At 44.5% G+C, this 23,560-nt stretch overlaps 1 protein-coding gene across 15 annotated transcripts in view; it reads right to left on the bottom strand.

Annotated features, from left to right (window-relative positions):
- Positions 1–23,560, bottom strand: part of EVI5L (ecotropic viral integration site 5 like) — an 82,583-nt gene that overhangs the window by 47,833 nt on the left and 11,190 nt on the right. For 11 of the 15 annotated variants that reach the window (XR_012155756.1, XR_012155755.1, XM_073319073.1 and 8 more), the window contains 7 exons: positions 20,666–20,892; positions 12,099–12,288; positions 11,472–11,696; positions 6,757–6,831; positions 5,483–5,608; positions 4,993–5,136; positions 716–805 (listed from right to left, as the gene is read on the bottom strand). Coding sequence is in view for 13 of the 15 variants with exons in the window: in XM_073319073.1 (XP_073175174.1) it covers positions 716–805; positions 4,993–5,136; positions 5,483–5,608; positions 6,757–6,831; positions 11,472–11,696; positions 12,099–12,288; positions 20,666–20,847 (1,032 nt within the window). In the remaining 2 variants the exon portion in view is untranslated. Of the gene's footprint in view, positions 1–715; positions 806–4,992; positions 5,137–5,482; positions 5,609–6,756; positions 6,832–11,471; positions 11,697–12,098; positions 12,289–15,953; positions 16,133–16,448; positions 16,647–20,665; positions 20,893–23,560 lie in introns of those variants that run through there. The other 4 variants (XM_073319076.1, XM_073319075.1, XM_073319071.1 and 1 more) reach the window with 4 other exon arrangements.

Raw genomic sequence — 23,560 nt, 5'->3', positions numbered from 1 at the left:
TCTCAAACGGGGGGGTCCTGACCCAAAAGGGAGTTGTAGGGGCATTGCAAGGTAATTTTTTTTAGGGGGCGGGGCGTGTCACAGTATTGCCACCCTTACTTCCGCACAGCCTTCAGAGCTGGGCAGCTGGAGAGTGGCAGCGGTTGGCCAAGCGCCCAGCTCTGAAGGAAGCCCTCCCGCCAGCAGCAGCATGGAAGTGAGGGTGGCAATACCATACCATGTCACCCTTATTTCTGTGCTGCTGCCTTCAGAGCTGGGTGGCAGGAGAGCGGCGGCTGCTGACTGAGGGCCCACCTCATGCTATCCTTACTACAGCGCAGCTGCTGGCGGCGGTGCGGCCTTCAGAGCTGGGGTCCCGGCCAGCAGCCGCCACTCTCCAGCTGCCCAGCTCTGAAGGCAGCACCATCAGCAGCAGCGCAGAAGTAAGGGTAGCAGTATCACAACGCCCCCCCTACAATAACCTTGTGACACCCCCTCCACACAACTCCTTTTTGCGTCAAGACCCCTACAATTAGAACACCATGACATTTCAGATTTAAATCACTGAAATTATGAAATTTACAATTTCTAAAATCTTATGATTGTGAAATTGACAAAAATGGACCATGAATTTGGTAGAGCCCTAATTATGGGCTTCTTTCTACCACAACTGCATGGCTGAAGTATAAACCCCTCCCGAGAGGGCAGTTTGAGTGCAATGCAGAGCTGCTCTGACCTGCGACATCCCCTCCATATCCAGCTGCATCAGCTCTGCCTGGTTGAACTGCAGGAGGGCCATCCCCACACGAAAGATGATCTCCAGCCCCTATGGCAAAGCACAGAGAGGTTTCAGCCCCAGACACAAGGCTCATGTGGCATTTGAGAGTGCAATAAAAAGTTAGGTGCCTAAGCTCAGAGATGCAGAGAGGACGACGACAGGGAAAGGCACTCAAGGCCTGATTCTCATTTACAACCAGGCCCGGACATCACTATGGCAATAAAAAGAACCTTAAAGTAAATGTAATTTATGCCCACACTAAGCTCCCTTTAACCTGCCAGAGCAATGACCACACAGGAACTTCACTGCCAGAGCCACATAGCAGAACTGAGAAGTAGGCCCTGAATTTCTAGTGGGTCATGCAAAAGCCTCACTGGGGGAAAACTGTCAGTTTCCTCAGGATCGGCTACAAGTTAAAGCTTACATCTCATATTTGCACATGCTGTGTGGGGAACCCGAACTCTGACCAGCTCAATGGTTCCTAAAGGCAACTTGCCAGGCTTAGGGAGGGCAAACTAACTTGCGGAAAATGGGCGTATGCAAATACCTCATCCTGAGTGTGCGTCTGGTCAGCCATGCCCCTCGGATCAAGAAGGCTGACTACGACTTAGAGTAGCAGCCATGTTAGTCTGTATTCGCAAAAAGAACAGGAGGACTTGTGGCACCTTAGACACTAACAAATTTATTTGAGCATAAGCTTTCGTGAGCTACAGCTCACTTCATCACTTGATGAAGAGTGATCAGGTAAGGTGAGCTATTACCAGCAGGAGAGCGGGGGGTGACAATCAATTTTGTAGTGATAATCAAGGTGGGCCATTTCCAGCAGTTGACAAGAACGTCTGAGGAACAGTGGGGGGTGGGTGGGGAGAATAAACCAGGGGAAATAGTTTTACTTTGCGTAATGACCCATCCACTCCCAGTCTCTATTCAAGCCTAAGTTAATTGTATCCAGTTTGCAAATTAATTCCAATTCAGCAGTCTCTTGTTGGAGTACGTTTTTGAAGTTTTTTTGTTGAAGAATTGCCACTTTTAGGTCTGTAAGCGAGTGACCAAAGAGATTGAAGTGTTCTCCGACTGGTTTTTGAATGGTTATAATTCTTGACGTCTGATTTGTGTCCATTTATTGTTTTACGTAGAGACTGTCCAGTTTGACCAATGTACATGGCAGAGGGGCATTGCTGGCACATGATGGCATATATCACATTGGTAGATGTGCAGGTGAACGAGCCTCTGATAGTGTGGCTGATGTGATTAGGCCCTATGATGGTGTCCCCTGAATAGATATGTGGACACAGTTGGCAAAGGGCTTTGTTGCAAGGATAGGTTCCTGGGTTAGTGGTTCTGTTGTGTGGTTGCTGGTGAGTATTTGCTTCAGGTTGGGGGGCTGTCTGTAAGCAAGGACGGGCCGTCTCCCAAGATCTGAGAGAGTGATGGGTCGTCCTTCAAAAGAAACTACAACATTTGCTCAAGAAACTCCCTGAAAAAGCACAAGAACAAATCCGCACAGACACACCCCTGGAACCCCGACCTTTGGGGTATTCTCTGCTACCCAAGATCCATAAACCTGGAAATCCTGGATGCCCCATCATCTCAGGCATTGGCACCCTGACAGCAGGATTGTCTGGCTATGTAGACTCCCTCCTCAGGCCCTACGCTACCAGCACTCCCAGCTATCTTCGAGACACCACTGATTTCCTGAGGAAACCACAATCCATCGGTGATCTTCCTGAAAACACCATCCTGGCCACTCTGGATGTAGAAGCCCTCTACACCAACATTCCACACAAAGATGGACTACAAGCCATCAGGAACACTATCCCCGATAATGTCACGGCAAACTTGATGGCTGAACTTTGTGACTTTGTCCTCACCCATAACTATTTCACATTTGGGGAAAATATATACCTTCAAATCAGCAGCATTGCTATGCGTACCTGCATGGCCCCACAGTATGCCAACATTTTTATGGCTGACTTAGAACAACGCTTCCTCAGCTCTCATCCCCTAATGCCCCTACTCTACTTGCGCTACATTGATGACATCTTCATCATCTGGACCCATGGAAAAGAAGCCCTTGAGGAATTCCACCATGATTTCAACAATTTCCATCCCATCATCAACCTCAGCCTGGACCAGTCCATACAAGAGATCCACTTCCTGGACACTATGGTGCTAATAAGCGATGGTCACATAAACACCACCCTATACCGGAAACCTACTGATCATTATCCTTACCTACATGCCTCCAGTTTTCATCCAGACCACACCACACGATCCATTTTCTACAGCCAAGCTCTACGATACAACCGCATTTGCTCCAACCCCTCTGACAGAGGCAAACGCCTACAAGATCTCTATCAAGCATTCTTACAACTACAATGCTGAAGTGAAGAAAGACTGACAGAGCCAGAAGAGTACCCAGAAGTCACCTACTACAGGACAGGCCCAACAAAGAAAATAAACAGAACGCCACTAGCCATCACCTTCAGCCCCCAACTAAAACCCCTCCAACGCATCATTAAGGATCTACAGCCTATCCTGAAGGACGACTCATCACCCTCACAGATCTTGGGAGACAGGCCAGTCCTTGCTTACAGACAGCCCCCCAACCTGAAGCAAATACTCACCAGCAACCACACACCACACAACAGAACCACTAACCCAGGAACCTATCCTTGCAACAAAGCCCTTTGCCAACTGTGTCCACATATCTATTCAGGGGACACCATCATAGGGCCTAATCACATCAGCCACACTATCAGAGGCTCGTTCACCTGCACATCTACCAATGTGATATATGCCATCATGTGCCAGCAATGCCCCTCTGCCATGTACATTGGTCAAACTGGACAGTCTCTACGTAAAACAATAAATGGACACAAATCAGACGTCAAGAATTATAACATTCAAAAACCAGTCGGAGAACACTTCAATCTCTTTGGTCACTCGATTACAGACCTAAAAGTGGCAATTCTTCAACAAAAAAACTTCAAAAACGTACTCCAACGAGAGACTGCTGAATTGGAATTAATTTGCAAACTGGATACAATTAACTTAGGCTTGAATAGAGACTGGGAGTGGATGGGTCATTACGCAAAGTAAAACTATTTCCCCTGGTTTATTCTCCCCACCCACCCCCCACTGTTCCTCAGACGTTCTTGTCAACTGCTGGAAATGGCCCACCTTGATTATCACTACAAAAGGTTCCCTCCCCACCCCCCACTGGTAATAGCTCACCGTAAGTGATCACTCATTACAGTGTGTATGGTGACACCCATTGTTTCATGTTCTCTGTGCATATAAATCTCCCCACGGTATTTTCCACTGAATGCATCCGATGAAGTGGGCTGTAGCTCACGAAAGCTTATGCTCAAATAAATCTGATAGTCTCTAAGGTGCCACAAGTCCTCCTTTTCTTTTTGACTAGGACTTGTCTCCCCAGAACTCCATGTGTTGCAGTTTAGCCACCGCTAACATAGAAATGACTCCAATTTACAGACACAACAGCTAATGGCCCAAGGATACTTCTGCTAACATGGCCAGACTCAGTGGGGAGGGGTGAAGTGCAGTACAGACGAGCCTCAACTTATGCTGGGGTTACGTTCCACGGTCAGCAAGTAAAGTGAAAATTGCGTACAGTCAAAATTACTTTGAGTGTAATGGCAGGTGGAATCACCCGCACTACAGGTATAGTATTTAAATTGTTATTTTTCTCTTTTGTTTTTTTTGTATTTGCCTACCGCGCAAAGCTGAATTTGCGCATGTTAAATGCGCGTAAGATGAGACTCACCTTATAACCTGTATAGGGCTCCTGCCACTAAGCTGTTCCCCTTGCTAGTCCATCAGGGCTAATCATTGCTGATTTTCAGCGTAATCTCATCTAGTCACCCAGGAATGAAAGATTCAATGGGAGTTTGGGATGCTCAGTGTCATTGGAAAAAAGGAAAACCAGGACACAGGGTTTTAAAACACTTGAAGCACTGTGTAGCCAGGAAACTCCTTTCTTATTTTACAAGCAAGCCCAAGCAAGATCTAACGAGGTCCTTCTATTCAAGTAGAAAATTCAGCTGTGTTTTTTAAAAATGATTTATCTTGTTCTCAATTAATCCATCCCAGACGCTGGCATCATTGCCTTTGAACACTGCACTGAGAAAAGCAGCTGCTCCCACTGAGTATCAGAAATCCCTCTGAGCCCATGATCATGCCCCCAGTCGTCCTGGTATGAAGCACTTTACCTCATACATGAAGATGTCAAACACTCGGGTGGCCACAGGCAGAGGGAAGGTTGTGAGGAAGAGTGTGAGAAACCAGGATGAGGAGTACATGGAGGTGAGGAAACTCTGGGAGCGGAAGTGGATGTTCAGCTCAGGCAGCTGCTCCTGAATATGAGAAAGACACAGCAGCAGTAGTAAAATGCCTGCTAATTACAGCCAACTGGGTTCCGCCATCCCCTCTGGGATATGGGATGCTCTTGGCCAGAGGAGGCTCTGAACAATCAGAGCTAAGGACTTTATTGCCGGAACCAATTCCATTAGCCGCTCTGGTCTTCTCTGACATTCCCAGGGGAATCTAGAAAGGAGCCAGACTTCTCCAGCTTGGATTCACAGACCATTATGTGCACAAAGAAACCACTGGCCAGTTCCTCATAGTTAGCCTGCTACTACTCTGGATCACATGGTCTCATTGTCTAAGCTACTATCACCCTGGTCTCCTCACTGTATTTACCTGCAGCATGTACTCAAACTGGTAGATGCAGAGGCCTAGCTCGGCCATGCTGGGTTTGAATAGCTCTCGTAATCGATATTCCTGCATCAGTCGCACAAATACACAGAAAGCCTCTTCTTCAGGCATCTACAGGTTCAAAACGAGACAAATCCCACATTAGTCCCTCAACAGAACCTGGCACAGAACTGACCCAGAACGATGCTCTAACGTAGATCATACAAACACTTGTTACAAGAGGTGGAGCAGCTTTACATAGAACAATGCTTTACATTTGGGTTTGATTCCTGACACTTCTGGGCAGCGATCACATGGAAGCAGCAGGAAAATAGAGTGGCCAGCGACTGCTCAGATAAAACACATTCCCAGCGGAGAATGTAATCCCACTCGCAAACTGAATAGTACCTTGCCATGCTGGGCCCTCTTCTCCCCAGTAGGTCTGTATTGATTTTACATGTCATTTGTACAGAGCGTACCATAAATTTATGCTGGACTTTACGAACAGATTAGTCTGATCTAGAGAGGTTCTAAAAAGGTAAAGGGGAGGCCCAATGACTTTTCTCCCCCCACTTCCTTTCATTCCTGGTTTTAGGGATCACTGGTGTGAGGTAAGGGTCAAAACAGGCGATGAGGAAACAAAGGAATATTCAAAACATTTTCCAAGTGGTTTGCTGATTATGAGAGGAAACATCTAAATTCCTGGCCAGATGCAAGTGTGTCGATTCACCTGTGAAGTGTTTGAGAGGCATTTCCAGCACCGGTTCATGACCAAACAAGTACTGTATTAGCTTTTCACCTTTAAAAGTCCCTCCTTAAAACCCTCCACGGTGTTTCACAGGGCGAGGTAGTGGATTTGGGCTTTTAAAAGGCTTTGCTTTGTTACACAAATGCAGGAAGGATGCCATATTTTATGCTCAATGTCAATGGAAAATTCCTGTTCCCTAAAAAAGGCACTCCAGCACCCAAGCGAGGACACGTTCCAGAAATGGCAGAAAACCAGAAACAAGTCAGCACAGCTCAAGCTGGCTGCATTCACAGTCCAGAAGGTCACTAACTCTGGTCCCCGGATTTGCATTTGTACTGACAGTGCAGTAAGCATCAGGGGTCCTTTGAGTGAGCCATTAAACCAAGTCCCTTCTGCCAAGTCTCAGGGGGAAGTTAAAGATCCTGTGGCATTTCCACAGCAATTAACTGAACTGGGAAGAGCTTTGGGCTAGCAATTTTGGTGGGACCGATGCTGCATATTCTCCTGTTATATGATCTCCACTCATACCAACCTGCATTAGCAGCAATCCCACGATGAATGCGCTGCCCTGACAATATCCAACCTCACGGTCCACTAGGGAATAGGCCTGGAAGAGAGAGTGCTTGAGTGTGATGCAGACAGGGATACCATCTCTAGAGTCCTGCAGGGGAGCTACAGAGCTCTGACGGAACATACTGAGACACAAGTGATAATTACTTAGAAGAGAACAAAAGGGCAAGGAGTAAGGCAACAAAACCAAGGGTCATTGGGGTTGGAGATCAGAGGAAGAAACTTGGAAAAGGATACTTCGTTTTAGGACCAGGAAGTAGCTTAAGTATTTCTATGCAACCCACCCTGCCCCCCCCACCCACATGCAGAGAAACATATCTTAGATGATATTATGCCTACAATGTGCTCTCCTGTGCCCCAGGATTGCAGCCAGCAAATGTAGTGCTTTAAATACCACAAAGCTACATTACTGTCTACAGCAGGGTCTGATAAGAAACAGAACTTAAATCAACATCCAGTTACTGTCAGAAAAGCAACTAGGTAGAAAGCATCCGACGTAGTGGGTATTTACCCACGAAGGCTTATGCTCCAATACGTCTGTTAGTCTATAAGGTGCCACAGGACTCTTTGCCGCTTTTAGGTAGAAAGAGTGCACTTGCCAAACACACATGGGACACGTAACAGAGTCTAAAATGCCCTCACTGCAGCCATATTTATTCCAATGAGATTCCAGCCACAGAACCATAGCACAAATAGGTCTCGCTCATCTCTCTCTGCAAGTGCATAAAAATTGATTTCTTGGAATGTAATGAAGTTATCACTACAAATTTAAATTAAATCCACAGAAAACTTCAATGGGAGGGTGGGGACAATCTGTGCCTTTCCCACAACATTTATTCAGAGATAAGAAAAACTAAATAGAAAAGAACATACAAACTGAAGGCCATAATCAGAGATTAGATCCCACTAACGTTTAAAGGATTCCGTTCTCTCCCTAAGCCAGGCCCCTAACAGCCACTGATGAGAATGAGGAGTTATGTCCCAATAAGGGAAGAAACCTGCCTGCATAGCAAAGCAGCTCAAAGTCCGACTCTCAACCGGAAAGCTGAAGAGAATCGCTGTGAAATGCACATGGAGACAAAGCTTTATATTACTAGCATATCTAAGATGCCCCCTGGTGATGGTCAGTATGTTTGTGACCAAGGTGTCATTTGTGATACCAAAAAGAAAAGGAGGACTTGTAGCACCTTAGAGACTAACCAATTTATTTGAGCATAAGCTTTCGTGAGCTACAAATAAATTGGTTAGACTCTAAGGTGCCACAAGTACTCCTTTTCTTTTTGCGAATACAGACTAACACGGCTGTTACTCTGAAATTTGTGATACCACTAATGCAAGGCAGCCACTGGGAGGTAGGGCTGAAAGAAATGGCTACTAAAAAACAGAAAGAAGAGGGTACATTATAAATGTGAGATGCTGTATTTATTGTCCCTCAAGGGCTCCCAGATCACAACTGCTCAATTCCCAGCACTAAGTTTATTAAGATTTCTGTAACCACCAGTGCTTGCAAACTCTCACTGGGAGGTCATATTCAAGTGGGTTCTCCCTGCCTCCACCCTCGGCCCCAGTAACAGAGATTTTACAGTTGGAATTTACCAAACAATACTGTTGACGCATAATCCAGCTTGCTCTCCAATAGCTGGATTGGCTACTTCAGGACTCTGATGTTTCCACAGAAGTCTCAGATTGGTGTCGAGGCCACATGAAATGAGTTTGTGGGCTCAACTGGTTTGTCGTAGACTACCGAGCACCCAGAAACCATCATTGCAATCGGCCTTCTGATTGGGAGCCTCGGAGCCAACCACTGAATGAGCTATGGAGACTGGAGAACCCTGAAGTCCTTTGAGAGTCTTTCTAGAACAAGGCAGCATATTGGCAGGGGAAGTTTGTATGGTGGCTGCCCATGGGGCGTACCTGTTCTTGGTGAGACAATATCTAGCTCTTACACAGCACTTTTCATCATAGATCTCAAAGTGCTTTAGAAGACTTCAAACTCCAACACCTTTATATTCCAGAGGAATGTGCTTTCATCCATTGTTTAATAATTGAGACACTTTGCTGATGTATCACCAAAAGCATAATTTCACCAGAGAAAATTGAAGAGCTTTAAACCACTGTATACAGCTCTCCACTGTATTTATGCAACAAGAGATAAGAATTGACACCCAGGCTGTGGCAAAGGTCCTGAGATTGCAATGAGACCTTAAAGGGAAATTGTCTCATTTCTCAGGTGCTTTATTAGCCCCCCTCTTTCTAAGCCCATTTTCCTTATTTGACAGGCAAAAAACACACTCCGTGTTTTAAGGGGAAAGCATGCTGCAGTGATTTGCAGTTGATAGGGTGTTTTCATTTAATACGCCTTTACAGCTAGAAGAACAACTTGGTATACATGGTCCCTTCTTACACCATCTCCCTAAGTCAGATGAAACTGACAAGTTACTCAGGTTCCTGTTAGACCTGCAAGACCCATAAAGTTACAGCAGAACGATCTGGGTATTAGTCTTCCTCATCCTGTCAGACATCATCATTGGGGATGATATGAGGGGCGGGAGGAAGAGAGTTCCCTGGCTGAACTTGTCACCAGCTTCTCAGTGATGGGTCAGGACATAATGAAAATGATGGGGAAGACAGATGGAGGAGGATACTGTTAGGATATAGATATTCAGGCCCGTCTGTAAAGGCCTAGACTCTAAGAATTTAGGTGTATTCTTATCACTTGGCTAGTTATAGACGTATAAAAGAAAGAATCAAAATCACTGTCTGCCAGTGTAAGGTCCTTCTCTTACTGTGACAATCTGAGGCCCTGTTCTTAGGCTAAGGCCTTTGGCTAAGCAGCAGAAGCAGTCATAAGTTGGGAAGCGACCAGTCACCTCCTCACATTCCAAACTAGTCACATTGAAATAAGGTGTTATTGGGCTGTTAGGAACACAATCCTGTCCTGATAATGCCTATCACCTCAAGAGAAAGGGAAGGGCCTAGAAGATGTAAAAGGAAACTTAGTTTGATAGCATCCTGTCTGGCAAGAACTCACTTATCAATAGCTGGGATGTGAAATCCTCATTTCTGTTTTCAGAGTAGCAGCCGTGTTAGTCTGTATTCACAAAAAGAAAAGGAGTACTTGTGGCACCTTAGAGACTAACAAATTTATTTCTGTGTTTGTTCTATCACTGTAGTTCCCATTTCCCCATTGTTTGTCTGTATAATCTCTGTCTGGTTCTGTGATTGTTTCTGTCTGCTGTATAATTAATTTTGCTGGATGTAAACTAATTAAGGTGGTGGGATATAACTGGTTAAATAATCATGTTACAATATGTTAGGATTGGTTAGTTAATTTCAGTAAAATGATTGGTTAAGGTATAGCTAAGCAGAACTCAAGTTTCATATATAGTCTGCAGTCAATCAGGAAGTGGGTGGGTGGGTGGGGGAAATGGGAACAGGAAATGGAGGTGGGGAAATTGGAATCCTGTTTGGCTAAGGGCAGGAATGGGAGCAGGGACACAGGTGTAAGGCTCTGTGGTGTCAGAGCTGGGAAGGGGGACACTAAGGAAGGAAACTGGAATCATGCTTGCTGGAAGTTCACCCCAATAAACATCGAATTGTTTGCACCTTTGGACTCTGGGTATTGTTGCTCTCTGTTATCTGCGAGAAGGACCAGGGAAGTAAGTAGGTGAAGGAAAAAGCCCCCTAACAGATACTCTCTGGAGAATGTTCTGTAGCCTAGTCCCCTTGAAGTATTTAGTAATATCATGCCCCAACATCTTTGGTACACAGTCAATACAGGCTTCACGCAAGAGAACCTCTCCAACCCCTTATTTTGTACATACCCACAGGTTTAATCTTCCCAGATCCTTCAGATAGCATCCCCTGCCTGGCATAGGCGCTGACTCCGTGGGTGCTCCGGGGCTGGAGCACCCACCGGCAGCTCCCCATCCCAGCTCACCTCTGCCTCCTCCCCTGAGCGTGCCGCAGCTCCGCTTCTCCCCCTGGCTCCCAGCTCTTGTGCTGCAAAACAGCTGTTTTGGGCGGTAAGCACTGGGAGGGAAAGGGGAAATACAGCACGCTGGGCGAAGAGGCAGGGCTGGGGCAGGAATTTGGGGAGGAGTCCAAGGGAGCAGGAAGGGGGCTGAGTCAGGGGGGTGCGAGCACCCACCGGCGGCGCCGAGGAAAGTTGGTGCCTGGGCTGCCTGGTATTATTCCTCTGAGCATTCCCTTAGCAAGCAGCCCTTTTTCTGACGCGGGCTCTCCCTCCTCCTGACTAGGAAGTACCTGTACTTTTTAGGGCCCAGACTCCTGACTCCCAGCATGCTTTGCTAAAGACTACTAATAGCCAAGGCTCCCTCCCCTGTTCTAACAGTGAGTGAAATCAGCTGGATCACACCCTAACTTGAGGTAGGCACAAACTCTCTTCAGATTACTTCCTGGTAAGACGTGCTTCTTACAGGGCTTGGGGTTTTCACGCCCCCTCTCGCCCCATATGAGAGTTTACTCTGTCACAGACCTGTCATTCAAGACCGTGAAATGGAACTTATGTAGCTTCCACTGAGTCACTTTTCTGACTGTACGCTCACTCAGAGAGTGCAGTGCTTGCATCATGTGCTGCCATGGCTCACATACACAATCTGCTCATATGCTAGATACTGCCCTCCAACGTGACCATTACAGGTGGTTCCTTCTTACCTTCATGACATTGAAAAGGACCTCTTGGCCTAGGCTGTCCTGTCCCTTGAAGAACTCATGCTCAGGATATGTGCGGGCTATGTCCCTCCGGATCAGCTTCTCGCAGGGGGAAGACATCTTCAGCAGCTCTGAATACTGGTTCTTGACAGGCATATCTGTGGCACTGCATAGAAGCTGCCATACAATGGCTCGGAAGTGGTGTGGGATTCCTTTCCGTATAAGCTCCTGGTGAAAAGCAAGGTATGGCAGATCATGAGCCAGCATGGGAGAACGTTCCAAAATCCTGGTATTTTGTGTGGCCCCTCTTTGTGCCACAAGGGGTGAGTGGGGTTCAATCCTCTGCATGAGCTTGTGCTGATGCACTTGCTGGCAAGGGTTTGGGATGCTGCAGAGGGCTCTGAAGAGGGCCCATCCTTTCTCACTTGTGATTGAGATGGATAGACATGGGGGTGAGTAGAGAAAGAATGTTTGTGGCAAGTCCTAGGACAGGGTTAGAGCCACAGAGGAAATCAAACCACCTTTGATCCTGAAAAGAATCTCAGATTTTGTTGGGAATGAGCATGGGGAGTGGGGGATGTCTGTGCTATCAGCCTCTCAATTTCTCGCTAACCTGCCCTCTTTCCTCACCTTCAGCAGTTTCTCTTTCTTCTTCCGCCATTCATCCCATTCATTGACAATCCTCCCCCATAGGATCCAGGTGTCCTCCTCGAGGTGGCTCAGGTTTGAGGAGGCTGAGGAGCTGGAGACTAAGGAGGAGCCGCTGTTCCTGCGGGAGCCATTCATGGAGCGCATGGACTTGGAATCTGCTTCCAGCAGCCTGCAAGAGATGCCATCACCATGGTGAGACCAGAGCTACTGCCACCGCTTCCCAGATTCCACGTAGCAAAGCCACAAGGGCAACAACCAAGCAACCATACAAGCCACGTAGCAAGACCACCGAAGCAAGTCTGTCCCCCTGGTGCTCTGCATCACATGCATGGAGCTAACACTCCTCATCCAAAGAGAAAGCGCTCCTGCAGGAAGAAGGGATATTAAAGTAACCAACCTCTGCAGCAAAAGCAGAAACAGGAGGGAGAGTTTAATGTGTTACTACATTACTTTTAAAAATAAGAGTTCAAGTTTGTGTGTTTCAGGAAGTGATTCGGACTCAAAGATTCCATCAAGGGACACGGATTTTTTTGTCGAGGTATCTTTTAAGAACAAAAGTTTAACTAGACTTGCAATAGGGCTTTTTGAGAGGGAATTTACACCAGGTGTTATTCCTGGGGGAATTCTGCGCCAAAAAATTAAAGATTCTGCAAAATTTATTGGCAAAATAACACTATATAATCATGCCAGTTTCAATTATTTCGGTACTTTATTTCGAATACCTGTAATAATACAGACAAAATTTTCCCCAGGAGTAGAGAGTTAAAGAAACCCCTAAAACAACACAGTTCCTATTTCTCTACCCCCCCCGTCGCCCCCCAGAGTCCAGCCAGATGGGCCAGGCACCTCTTCTCCCCCCAGAGCCCAGCCATGTCCCACCTGAGCCCAGACACTCACCCCCCCCCCTCGCAGAGCCCTGCTGCAACCCCCGCTCCACCCCGCCTAGACACTCACACCCTCTCCCCTCCAGAGCCCAGTTGCAAGCCCCCCGCCCTGACAGATACACTGCCTACCCCCCAATATGCCAGCTGTGGGCGCCCCGGCCTGGCCCAGGCATTCACACCTTCTACCCCTAGAGCACAGGGATCCAGAGGGATAAACAGTCTGATGCTGGGTCCTGGGCTTGCACAGTTTCCTGTGCACCGCTGCCTCCTTCCTTCAGGGCTTGCTGGGAACTGCAGCTGACTGGAACCCTCCAGTTCCCTCCCACTGCCCTGTCTTTTATTTGTGAGCTGGGCTCTGCTGGGTCCAGCAGCCCCTAGTGGCAGCTAGCAGCACTGCAGCCCATTACTTGGGGGGGGGGGGGAGAGAAAGAAAATTCTGTGCACACAACATTAATTTCTGCAAAATTCTGCATTGTGCAGTGGTGCGGAATTCCCCCAGGAGTAAGGAGTGCAACCAGAGGCCAGGGCAAACCCTCTGTACTGCTGTGGGAGGATCTTAGGATCTGTCAATTTCCAATTTAAGCTCTTTAACCCTTCTTGTCTTCTGTTTCAAAGGAAGATACCAACCTTTAAATACAGTCAGAATTAATGGGCAAGATGAACTCCATCTTGTCACCTTTTGCAAGTCACTTTAATAATCTGTTTTGATACCCCTCTTAATCTGACTATGGGGAGTGTGTGGTGGGGGGGTGCTATTCAGCACATTACTACCTTTAAAAAATAGATTAAATGTAAACCTTAATGTTATGTTGTTAGAACACAACACTTTAAAGTTTACATTTCATGAGGAAAAGAATAACTGACATCAGCCTATGTACAACACAGCCAAGTTCACTTATTCCTGGGCCCTTGATCTCACAACCCTAATGCTAGGGGCCTTTGCATTTAATTGTCTAGGAAAAACAGAAGTCTGGAGTTAATCAGTGCACATACTTTCCAAGCTCCTCTGTGGGTTTACGTATTCTTGCTCCACTGTTGAACTCTCATGCCCTGGCCTGAAGGCATTCTGATCAAACTTAAAAAAAACCCAAAACTTTAAAAAATTGCCTTTGGGCAGAGACCAAACTAGAAGGTATCAGATTAAAAGGTGAATGATTCAGAAAGTGATGACCCTGGACTACAGGGTGTTATAACTAAAGATGTCTGGAGACCTTATATAGGAGATATTAGCAAGAAGCAAATTAGAATAAGAATCACAGCCCCTTTTGCTCTGTGTGTCTATGGCACTTAGCACCATTGGGCCCCAACCCTGGCTGGGGCTTACTGTAGCATTACATTGTTATTCCCTTATGATGCCACCACGTGGACATTTAAAATAATTGCAGGCTACGTGATGTAAATCAGCATAGCTCTATTGAAGTCAATAGAAATAGGGCATTTAAATCAGCTGAAATTCTGCCCCTACATTTCAGGATACCAAAGTGCTTTACAAAGAAACTGTATGCAGTGTTGTTGTAGTCGCGTAAGTCCCAGGAGATTAGAGAGACAAGGTGGGTGAGATAATAAGACCAACTTGTGTTGATGAGAGAGACAAGCTTTGGAGCGTACACAGAGCTCTTATTTAGGTCTGGGAAATTTAAGCAAATCCATAACTTTGCTAGACACTAAAAATCATGGATTGAACGGTCACTGGATTTATGGTTTATTACAACTCCTGTCCCCCATCACTGGAGAGGTGTTAACAGGCTACTTCACCTTGAATGGTCCCTTGAAAGGTGTTAACTGCTTATGCTAAACGATCTGTTCCACCTTGTATTTAGCTGTGACACCCTGAATACATTTCCCAGACCTAAAGAAGAACTCTGTGTAAGCGCGAAAGCTTCTCTCTCACCAACACAAGTTGGTCTTACCACCTCACTCACCTTGTCTTTCTTACAAAGGAAATTAAAAGGCAAAGCAAGAGAAGAGTTCTTCACCTTTCAGTGAAATGCTACCACTTCTGGGATGGGACACAGCACGTATTTAACAGCACACAGCAACACTGTGCTACAGTTTAGAACAGGAAATGAAGATGAGCTACAAATTAAACTGCACAGGGAGTTTTAACCATGCAAGATATAGTAACCCAATACCTAATTTGTAACCTGGCCAAGACAGAGGTATCACCCCCACTCTTGCTAGAAGTACCATTATCTTCAGCCACCACAAGCAGGCAGCACCTTTGCTTTCCATTTCATCTGAAGACAAATCATTGTTCAAAGCTGCTGAACCCTTACCAGGATTCTGCATTTTTCCTCCAGTCACTCAGACAATAGAGCTTAGAGCTGGTTGTGTTTCCTTTTAAACATTCAGCAACTAAGAAATCGGATGTGCTCAGGGACACCCAGGTGCACCCCCTCAGAGCAATCAGAGAGGGAAGGAAATCTACAACTGAGCTACAGAGTCAGATGCCTATTGGGGCAGAAATGAGCAATGAAAGTGGCTTTTGTTATCTGCAGCACAAGCTAGGGCCGTGCAGAGTGACTTCCCGATTTGAGACTAATAATTACTCTTAATATAGTATTAAACTCAGCAATGAAGCTGAACAGAAAAGGAGTCTCCCTTTCCAGAAATTCTCAGCGTCACTTTAAGAAAAATCACCTTCTTGATTAAAAGAACGTGGCACATTATAGAGCTGAGTGGGACACAGAGAAGCAGAATGGAGGCAGTTTCAGTACACAGGGGATACAGTATAGTTTCAGGGGACATTCTAAAAGATGGGAAAGGGTACTGAATCTGGTGCCTTTCTGAATATCTGTTCATCCTACCAACAGCTGCATCTTTCTGCTTTCAAGTTCAGCTGGCAAGGTTGGCTGCCATTTTTTGACTCAGTGTCATCAAATTAGAGACTGATTGATTGGCTGCTGAGGAACAGGGAGAGGAAAGTATGAGGAAACAGGATGATCAGTACCTGGCAAGGTCAGTGTCCCCCATCCTCTTCCTCACACTGTGTAATTCCTCCCCTTCCCCACCACAAACTGCATCCCCGAGACGTCAACCTGTTGATAGGAACCTCCTCCAGCAGCGTCCTTGCCATAGCACAGTCAGAGATCTAGGAGAAGCATTTGCTTTTGTGGCCTGGATTCTTTAAAGACAGATGGACAGAGAATCATAGATTGAATGGTTTGCTAGAGTCCTCTCCTACTACAGGGGGAAGGTTAGCCTCCCACTCATGATGGGAGGAAGGAAAATGGCATTTATAGAGTCATGGCTGGAACTATGCAAAGCCAACAGACACAGATTCCAAGGCCAAAAGGGACCATTGTGATCATCTAGTCTGACCTCCTGTAGAACACTGGTCATAGAACTTCCTCAAATCAAATCTGGTGCCCTCAGAATGGTTTTTCCAGACTAGACATCACTAGAGAAACCATTCATTTTACACTCAGAAAAAAAAACATCTTACCTGGGGAATGAGAAGAGGCCTGGGGATCGAACTCAGGTTCGCAATGTGGCCATTGCGTTGCGTTGATACTAAGTGCACATATTGGGATTCGCATTTGCTCTCGTGGGGTGTGGTGCTGGGCCCTTGGCCAGAATCTCCTGTTAGCAGGATATGCTTCTTGCCAAGGCAGAGTAGAAGATAATTACTTGATTAACTCATCTCCACTACAAGTTTAACAGTGGAGATCAAAGTTTAAAAATGATTTGTTTTAAACTTTGAAAATTGCACTTAAGCACAGGAGACGGGATTTCTTTTTTTTTTTTTTAAAGCAAGAATTATCCGGACCATCCTTTACCAGGGTAAGATGCAGCACATGATGCTATTTCAAATGGTCCTTTTCAGACACTTTAATGAAATAACTTTATTAAAGTCTTCAACAGATCCTCTCTCTCGGTTTTTCCCCACACGGTGGATCACAACCCTCCAATGGGTCACGAGAAGATTGTTGCCAGTTCAGAGAGGAGGCCCCAGGGGGCTGTGGAGGAGAATGGGAGAATGAGCCCATCTTGTGCTCACCCCATAGCAGCTCCTGCCCCATGGGGGTGAGCCTGGCTCCCTGCTCTGGGAGTTGGGAGCTAGTGCATGGAGTTGCAGTGCCACTCAGGTTTGGCCTGGCTGCGGGGTGAGTGTGGGCGGCCTTCCACTCCGACCCAACCCTGCCTTTGGGGCCTCCCCTCTGCATCTGACTGGGATTAGGGTTGCAGTGCCCTGATGGAGAGTGTTGCTGAAGGTGGTCAGTGTCCACTCAGTGGGGCAAGGAGGAGGAGAAGCTGCCAGAGGAGTAGAAGAATGCTGGCCTATGATTTTGCCCCCCCCATCCCCGAATTTGGATCCTGTGTGGGTCACAGGAAAAAAGACAAGATGCAGTTAGTGGGTCATCTTAGTAACAAGTTAGAATCAGGAGTTCCCAAACGCCTTCTGTCTCCAACTAGGGATGTAAAATAGTAAACAGTTAACCGGTAAGCACTAGTCTTATCGATTAACTGCCCTAGCCATTAACCCCAGCTGTGCTGGCCAGAGCAACCTCAGCCCAGGGCCAGCCAGAGCAGCCCCAGCCCCAGCAGTTAACCGGTTAAACGATATAATTAGGGGTGTCAATTAAATCGCAGTTAACTCACACGATTAACTCAAAAAAAAATCATGATTAATCGTACTTATAACAATACCAACTGAAAATTTATTAAATATTTTTGGATTTTTTCCACATTTTCAAAATTGATTTCAATTACAACACAGAATACAAACAACACAGTGCGCACTTTATATTATTTTTATTACAAATATCTGAACTGTAAAACTAAAAAACAAAATAAATGATATTTTTCAATTCACCTCATATAAGTACTGAAGTGCAATCTCTGTCATGAAAGTGTAACTTACAAATGCAGATTTTTTTGGTTACATAACTGCACTCAAAAACAAAACAGTGTAAAACTTTAGTGCCTACGAAGTCCACTCAGTCCTACTTCTTATTCTGCCAATCGCTAAGACAAACAAGTTTGTTTACATTGACGGGAGATACTGCTGCCTGCTTCTTATTTACAGTGTCACCTGAAAGTGAGAACAGGCATTTGCATGGCACTTTTGTAGCCGACGTTGCAAAGTATTTACATGCCAGATATGCTAAACATTCGCATGCCCCTTCCATTCTTCAGCCACCATTCCAGAGGACATGCTTCAATGCTGATGCTTGTTAAAAATATAAAATAAAAGTGCGTCATTTAAATTTGTGACTGGACTCCTTGGGGGGAGAATTGTAGGTCTCCTGCTCTGTTTTACCCGCATTCTGCATATATTTAATCTTATAGCATTCTCGGATGATGACCCAGCATATGTTCGTTTTAAGAACACTTTCACTACAGATTTCACAAAATGCATAGAAGGTACCAATGTGAGATTTCTAAAGATAGCTATCGCACTGGACCCAAGGTTTAAGAATCTGAAGTGTCTTCTAAGATCTGAGAGGGACGAGGTGTGGAACATGCTTTCAGAAGTCTTAAAAGAGCAACACTCCAATGCAGAAACTACAGAATTCGAACCACCAAAAAAGAAAATCAACCTTCTGCTGGTAGTGTCTGACTCAGATTATGAAAATGAACATGCGTCAGTCCACACTGCTTTGGATCATTATCAAGCAGAACCCATCATAAGCATGGAAGCATGTCCTCTGGAATGGTGGTTGAAGCATAAAGGGACATATGAATCTTTAGTGCATCTGGTACTTAAATATCTTGCAACGCCAGCTACAACAGTGCCATGCGAATGCCTGTTCTCACTTTCAGGTGACACTGTAAACAAGAAGCAGGCAGCATTATCTCCTGCAAATTGTAACCAACCTTGTTAGTCTGAATGATTGGCTGACCAAGAAGTAGGACCGAGTGTACTTGTAGGATCTAAAGTTTTACAATGTTTTATTTATGAATGTAGGGTTGGTTATGTTTTTTAAAAAAAAAAAGACAATTCTACATTTTTAAGTTCAACTTTCATGATAAAGAGATTGCACTACAATACCTGTATGAGGTGAACTGAAAAATACAATTTTTTGTTGTTTTACACTGTAAAATATTTGTAATAAAAAATATAAAGTGAGCACTGTACTTTGTATTCTGTGTTGTAATTGAAATTAATATATTTGAAAATAATGTAAATCCAAAAATATGTAATCCAAATATATTTAAAATAAATAGTATTCTATTGTTTAATCGCATGATTAATCGCAATTAATTTTTGTAATTGCTTGACAGCCCTAGATACAATTTTAATTGTTTACACGGTTAACTTTTTTAAACAATATTTCCATCCCTATCTCCAACAGGCTAGAGATCACAAGGTCTCAGCAACATTCTTGTACTTTGTTAAAATGCAGCTATTTGCTTGGTTTCCCAGAGAATCATTAACAACTGTTTGTATGGACAGATGACAAAAGAAGTTCCAGCTGCCATGAGCTAAATTACCATGAATGTAAACACTAAAATTGCCCCATTCTAAAAAAGAACAAGCTGTGGAAATACCCACGTCTCACAGGGAAGTTGGTGCCTTCCCTTACCCCTTTATTTTGCAAACTTGAGCTGCACAAGGCTCTTTACACTTCCAGTGTCCAGACCTCTCGTGTTTGGGTCAGATGTTAAAGAGAACACGTTCACTTGTATTCTAAAAACAACACAAAACCAACAAGGGAATCATTTTTCCCCATCAGAAACTGCAGATGAGGCAGATACTAAATTCATCAGGAGATAGGCTGCCACTGCCTTTATCATTCCAGAGATCTTTTGTCCCAGGACAAATGCTACAGGCCAGTTTTTCTCCTTGGATGCTCAGAGGTAACATCTGCCAGTGTTAAGGGGACTCAGGTGCATGTCTCCAAGGGCAGAATTTGGCCCAGACTAATTAAGCCTCAAAACCCCTCTTTGGGGAAGGTAAGTATTCTTATCCTCCATTTTAAAGATGGAGGAAACAAGGCACAGAATGGTGAAATGACTTGCCTCAGGCTACAGATTAAGAGGCAGAGTGGGAAAAGACGTCCAGCCCCCAGTTTTGCAGACCAGATAATTGGTCTGTTACTGTGGACACTATGCACTGTGCTAGGTGGATGTTTTCTGTAAACAGCTACCCAGCTGGAACTATACCTACTATGGAGCAAGTGGCAGGTACCTCAAGATAGATGAAACATCAGAAAGAATGAGATCTGCTGGACAGAGTAACTCAAGTGATTGGCTGAAATATATGGCGCCTTTCACCTCTAGATCACTGAAGCAAAAGTGACCTAGTTTAGTTAAAAACCCTTGGTCACTACCATTCATCTTCTGGCTGCAGGGGGATCTCTGAAGTGAGCTGTTGGTGGGGAGAAGGAAGCTTGCACACACTTGCCACTAGCACAAGACTGTCAGACACAATTGAGGTCTTGCTGATAGTCAGGAGTGAGGTAAAGGACTGTATGGGCCTTCCAGGCCAAGCTGTCCTTTCACCTGAAGAGGCAATCCCTCCAGGTCAGGGCTGACACACATTGCTGGAGCACTCAAGCAGTACTGTTCTTTGGTGGTTTCACGCTACGGTTCAGATACAGGTGATGACACATTGCACACTACAACATACAGAGACTCCTTGGATTATAAATTACCTCCCATCGGCCTTGGCCTCCTCAGCAACAAGGACACACTAGAACTTTAAGCTTCCCTCACCTGTTCTGTTCCTCCAGCTTTGCCAACAGCTCCAGCTCATCTGGGCTTAGGTTCTCTGAATCTGAGGTGGGGGAGCATGCTGGCGCAGAGTTGACAGAAGAAAGAGCCTCATGGGAGGAAGAGTCTGGGCTGACTGCCGGACTTGCCATCTCAGGAAGGCTGAGGGTATCAGGGATGTTCATTCGCAAAATCCACAGGAACACCCTTCAGGAAAGTCAAAGTTTCATCTGGAAGTGAAGAAGCAGCATCAATACACATGGACAGCACCAGAATCTATAGCTCCTTTATTTTAGACCTTTTCTTACCCACACTGTGTCAGTTTCAGCAGCCACTGGCTCCCCTATAGAAAACTGAATTATGCTAAATAGGGCTGTTGCTTAATCACAGTTAACTCACGCAATTAATTAAAAAAATTGTGATTAATCGCAGTTTTAAATCGCACTGTTAAACAATAGAATATCAACTGAAATTTATTAAATATTTTGGATGTTTTTCTACATTCATATATATTGTATTCTGTATTTCAGTGAAATCAAGTATATTTTTTATTACAAATATTTGCTCTGTAAAAATGAAAAGAAATAGTAATTTTCAATTCACCTCATACAAGTACTGCAGTGCAATCTCCTTTTGTGAAACTGAAAATTACAAATTGTTTTGTTTTTGAATGCAGTTATGTAACAAAAAAAAATCTATGTAAAACTTCAGCGCCTATAAGTCCACTCAGTCCTACTTCTTGTTCAGCCAATTGCTAAGACAAAACAAGTTGTTTACATTTACAGGATATAATGCCTCCCTCTTCTTATTTACAATGTCACCAGAAAGTAAATACAGGCATTTGCATGGCACTTTTGTAGTCGGCATTGCAAGGTATTTACGTGCCAGATATGCTAAACATTTGCATGCCCCTTCATGCTTCAGACGCCATTCCAGAAGACATGCTTCCATGCTGATGACTCATTAAAAAAAATAATGTGAGCTACAGCATCCGATACAGTTGCATCTGATGAAGTGAGCTGTAGCTCACGAAAGCTTATGCTCAAATAAATTGGTTAGTCTCTAAGGTGCCACAAGTACTCCTTTTCTTTTTGCGAATATAGACTAACATGGCTGTTACTCTGAAACCTGTCATTTTAAGAACACTTTCACTACAGATTTCACAAAATGCATAGAAGGTACCAATGTGAGATTTCTAAAGATAGCTATCGCACTGGACCCAAGGTTTAAGAATCTGAAGTGTCTTCCAAGATCTGAGAGGGACGAGGTGTGGAACATGCTTTCAGAAGTCTTAAAAGAGCAACACTCCAATGCAGAAACTACAGAATGCGAACCACCAAAAAAGAAAATCAACCTTCTGCTGGTAGTGTCTGACTCAGATTACGAAAATGAACATGCGTCGGTCTGTACTGTTTTGGATTGTTATCGAGCAGAACCCGTCATCAGCATGGAAGCAGGTCCTCTGGAATGGTGGTTGAAGCATGAAGGGATATATGAATCTTTAGTGCATCTGGCACATAAATATCTAGCGACACCGGCTACAACAGTGCAATGAGAAAACTTGTTCTCACACTCAGGTGACACTGTAAACAAGAAGCAGGCAGCATTATCTCCAGCAAATGTAAACAAACTTGTTTGTCTGAGCGAATGGCTGAACAAGAAGGGCTGAGTGGACTTTCAGGCTCTAAAATTTTACATTGTTTTATTTTTGAATACAGGTTTTTTGTGCATAATTCTACATTTGTAAATTCAACTTTAATGACAAAGAGATGCACTACAGTACTTTATTATTAGGTGAACTGAAAAATACTAGTTCTTTGGTTTTTATGGTGTAAATACTTGTAATCAAAAATAAAGTGAGCACTGTACAAGTTGTATTCTGGGTTGTAACTGAAATCAATATATTTGCAAGTGTAGAAAACATCAAAAAATATTTAAACAAACAGTATTCTATTATTGTTTAACAGTGTGATTAATCGCATGATTAAGTTTTTTAATCGCTTGACAGCCCTAATGCTAAACCAACAGGGTATTGACTGAAATGTAGATAACCTTCAACTCAGCACTCTCAGTCTAATCTCATGCCCCTTCGTTTCCATTAGGAACCGCTCAACTACCCATTGCAGAGATTCATGTCCATGTTGGCCTCATCCAATGCCTTCTGTCATGGTCTCTCCCAGGCCCAAGACTCCAGACTTTGCACCCATTGTTTGCAGTCTGTCACCATAAGGGAGCTTTTAGGGTGAGTTGAAAGGACCACATCTCTAGCAACAAACTGCCCCTTTATACAGGTTTAATTTTATGCCGTTTAAAAACCAATTTAAATAAATTGATCCAAAAGTCACAATTAAATTTAAGTCAGTTTAAAGGCTTGTCCACACAAGGAGTTATTCTGAAATATTTATTCCTGATTAACTCCATGTGTGGACACCCTTATTCTGGAATAGGAGTACCGGATTCCGAATTAGTTTCTCTGAATTGGATTAAGCTAATTTGGAATTAGGCAGTTTTACTCCAGAGTAACAGTATCCACACATGGAGTTAACCAGGAATAGTTGATCTGCTTTACATTCTCACCCTATTTCATTCTAGATTATCTTTAATAAATAGATAAATCCGGAGATTTAAGAGTATCAACTCTTGATGGCACTGGTTAAACTAAATCAGTTTTAAAAAATCATACCTATAGCTAATCTGGTGCAACTTTGAATATGGACAATGCTTTAGCACCCAGGTAGGATGTGGGCTCAGAGGGGACAGCACCTCTACTGGTGGACCTAAAGCACAATGGGTTTTTCATAGATGGCTTACACCCAAATACTAACCAGGCCTGACTCCCATTACTTGCAAGATCTGACAAGATCACAGCCCAAATTCATGTATGGCTGCAGACTATAC

Source organism: Lepidochelys kempii, chromosome 20 (assembly GCF_965140265.1).
Source record: "Lepidochelys kempii isolate rLepKem1 chromosome 20, rLepKem1.hap2, whole genome shotgun sequence".
Lineage (NCBI taxonomy): Eukaryota > Metazoa > Chordata > Testudines > Cheloniidae > Lepidochelys > Lepidochelys kempii.
Note: the sequence above shows the minus strand (reverse complement) of the source record. Positions and strands in the feature narration are given on the sequence as shown.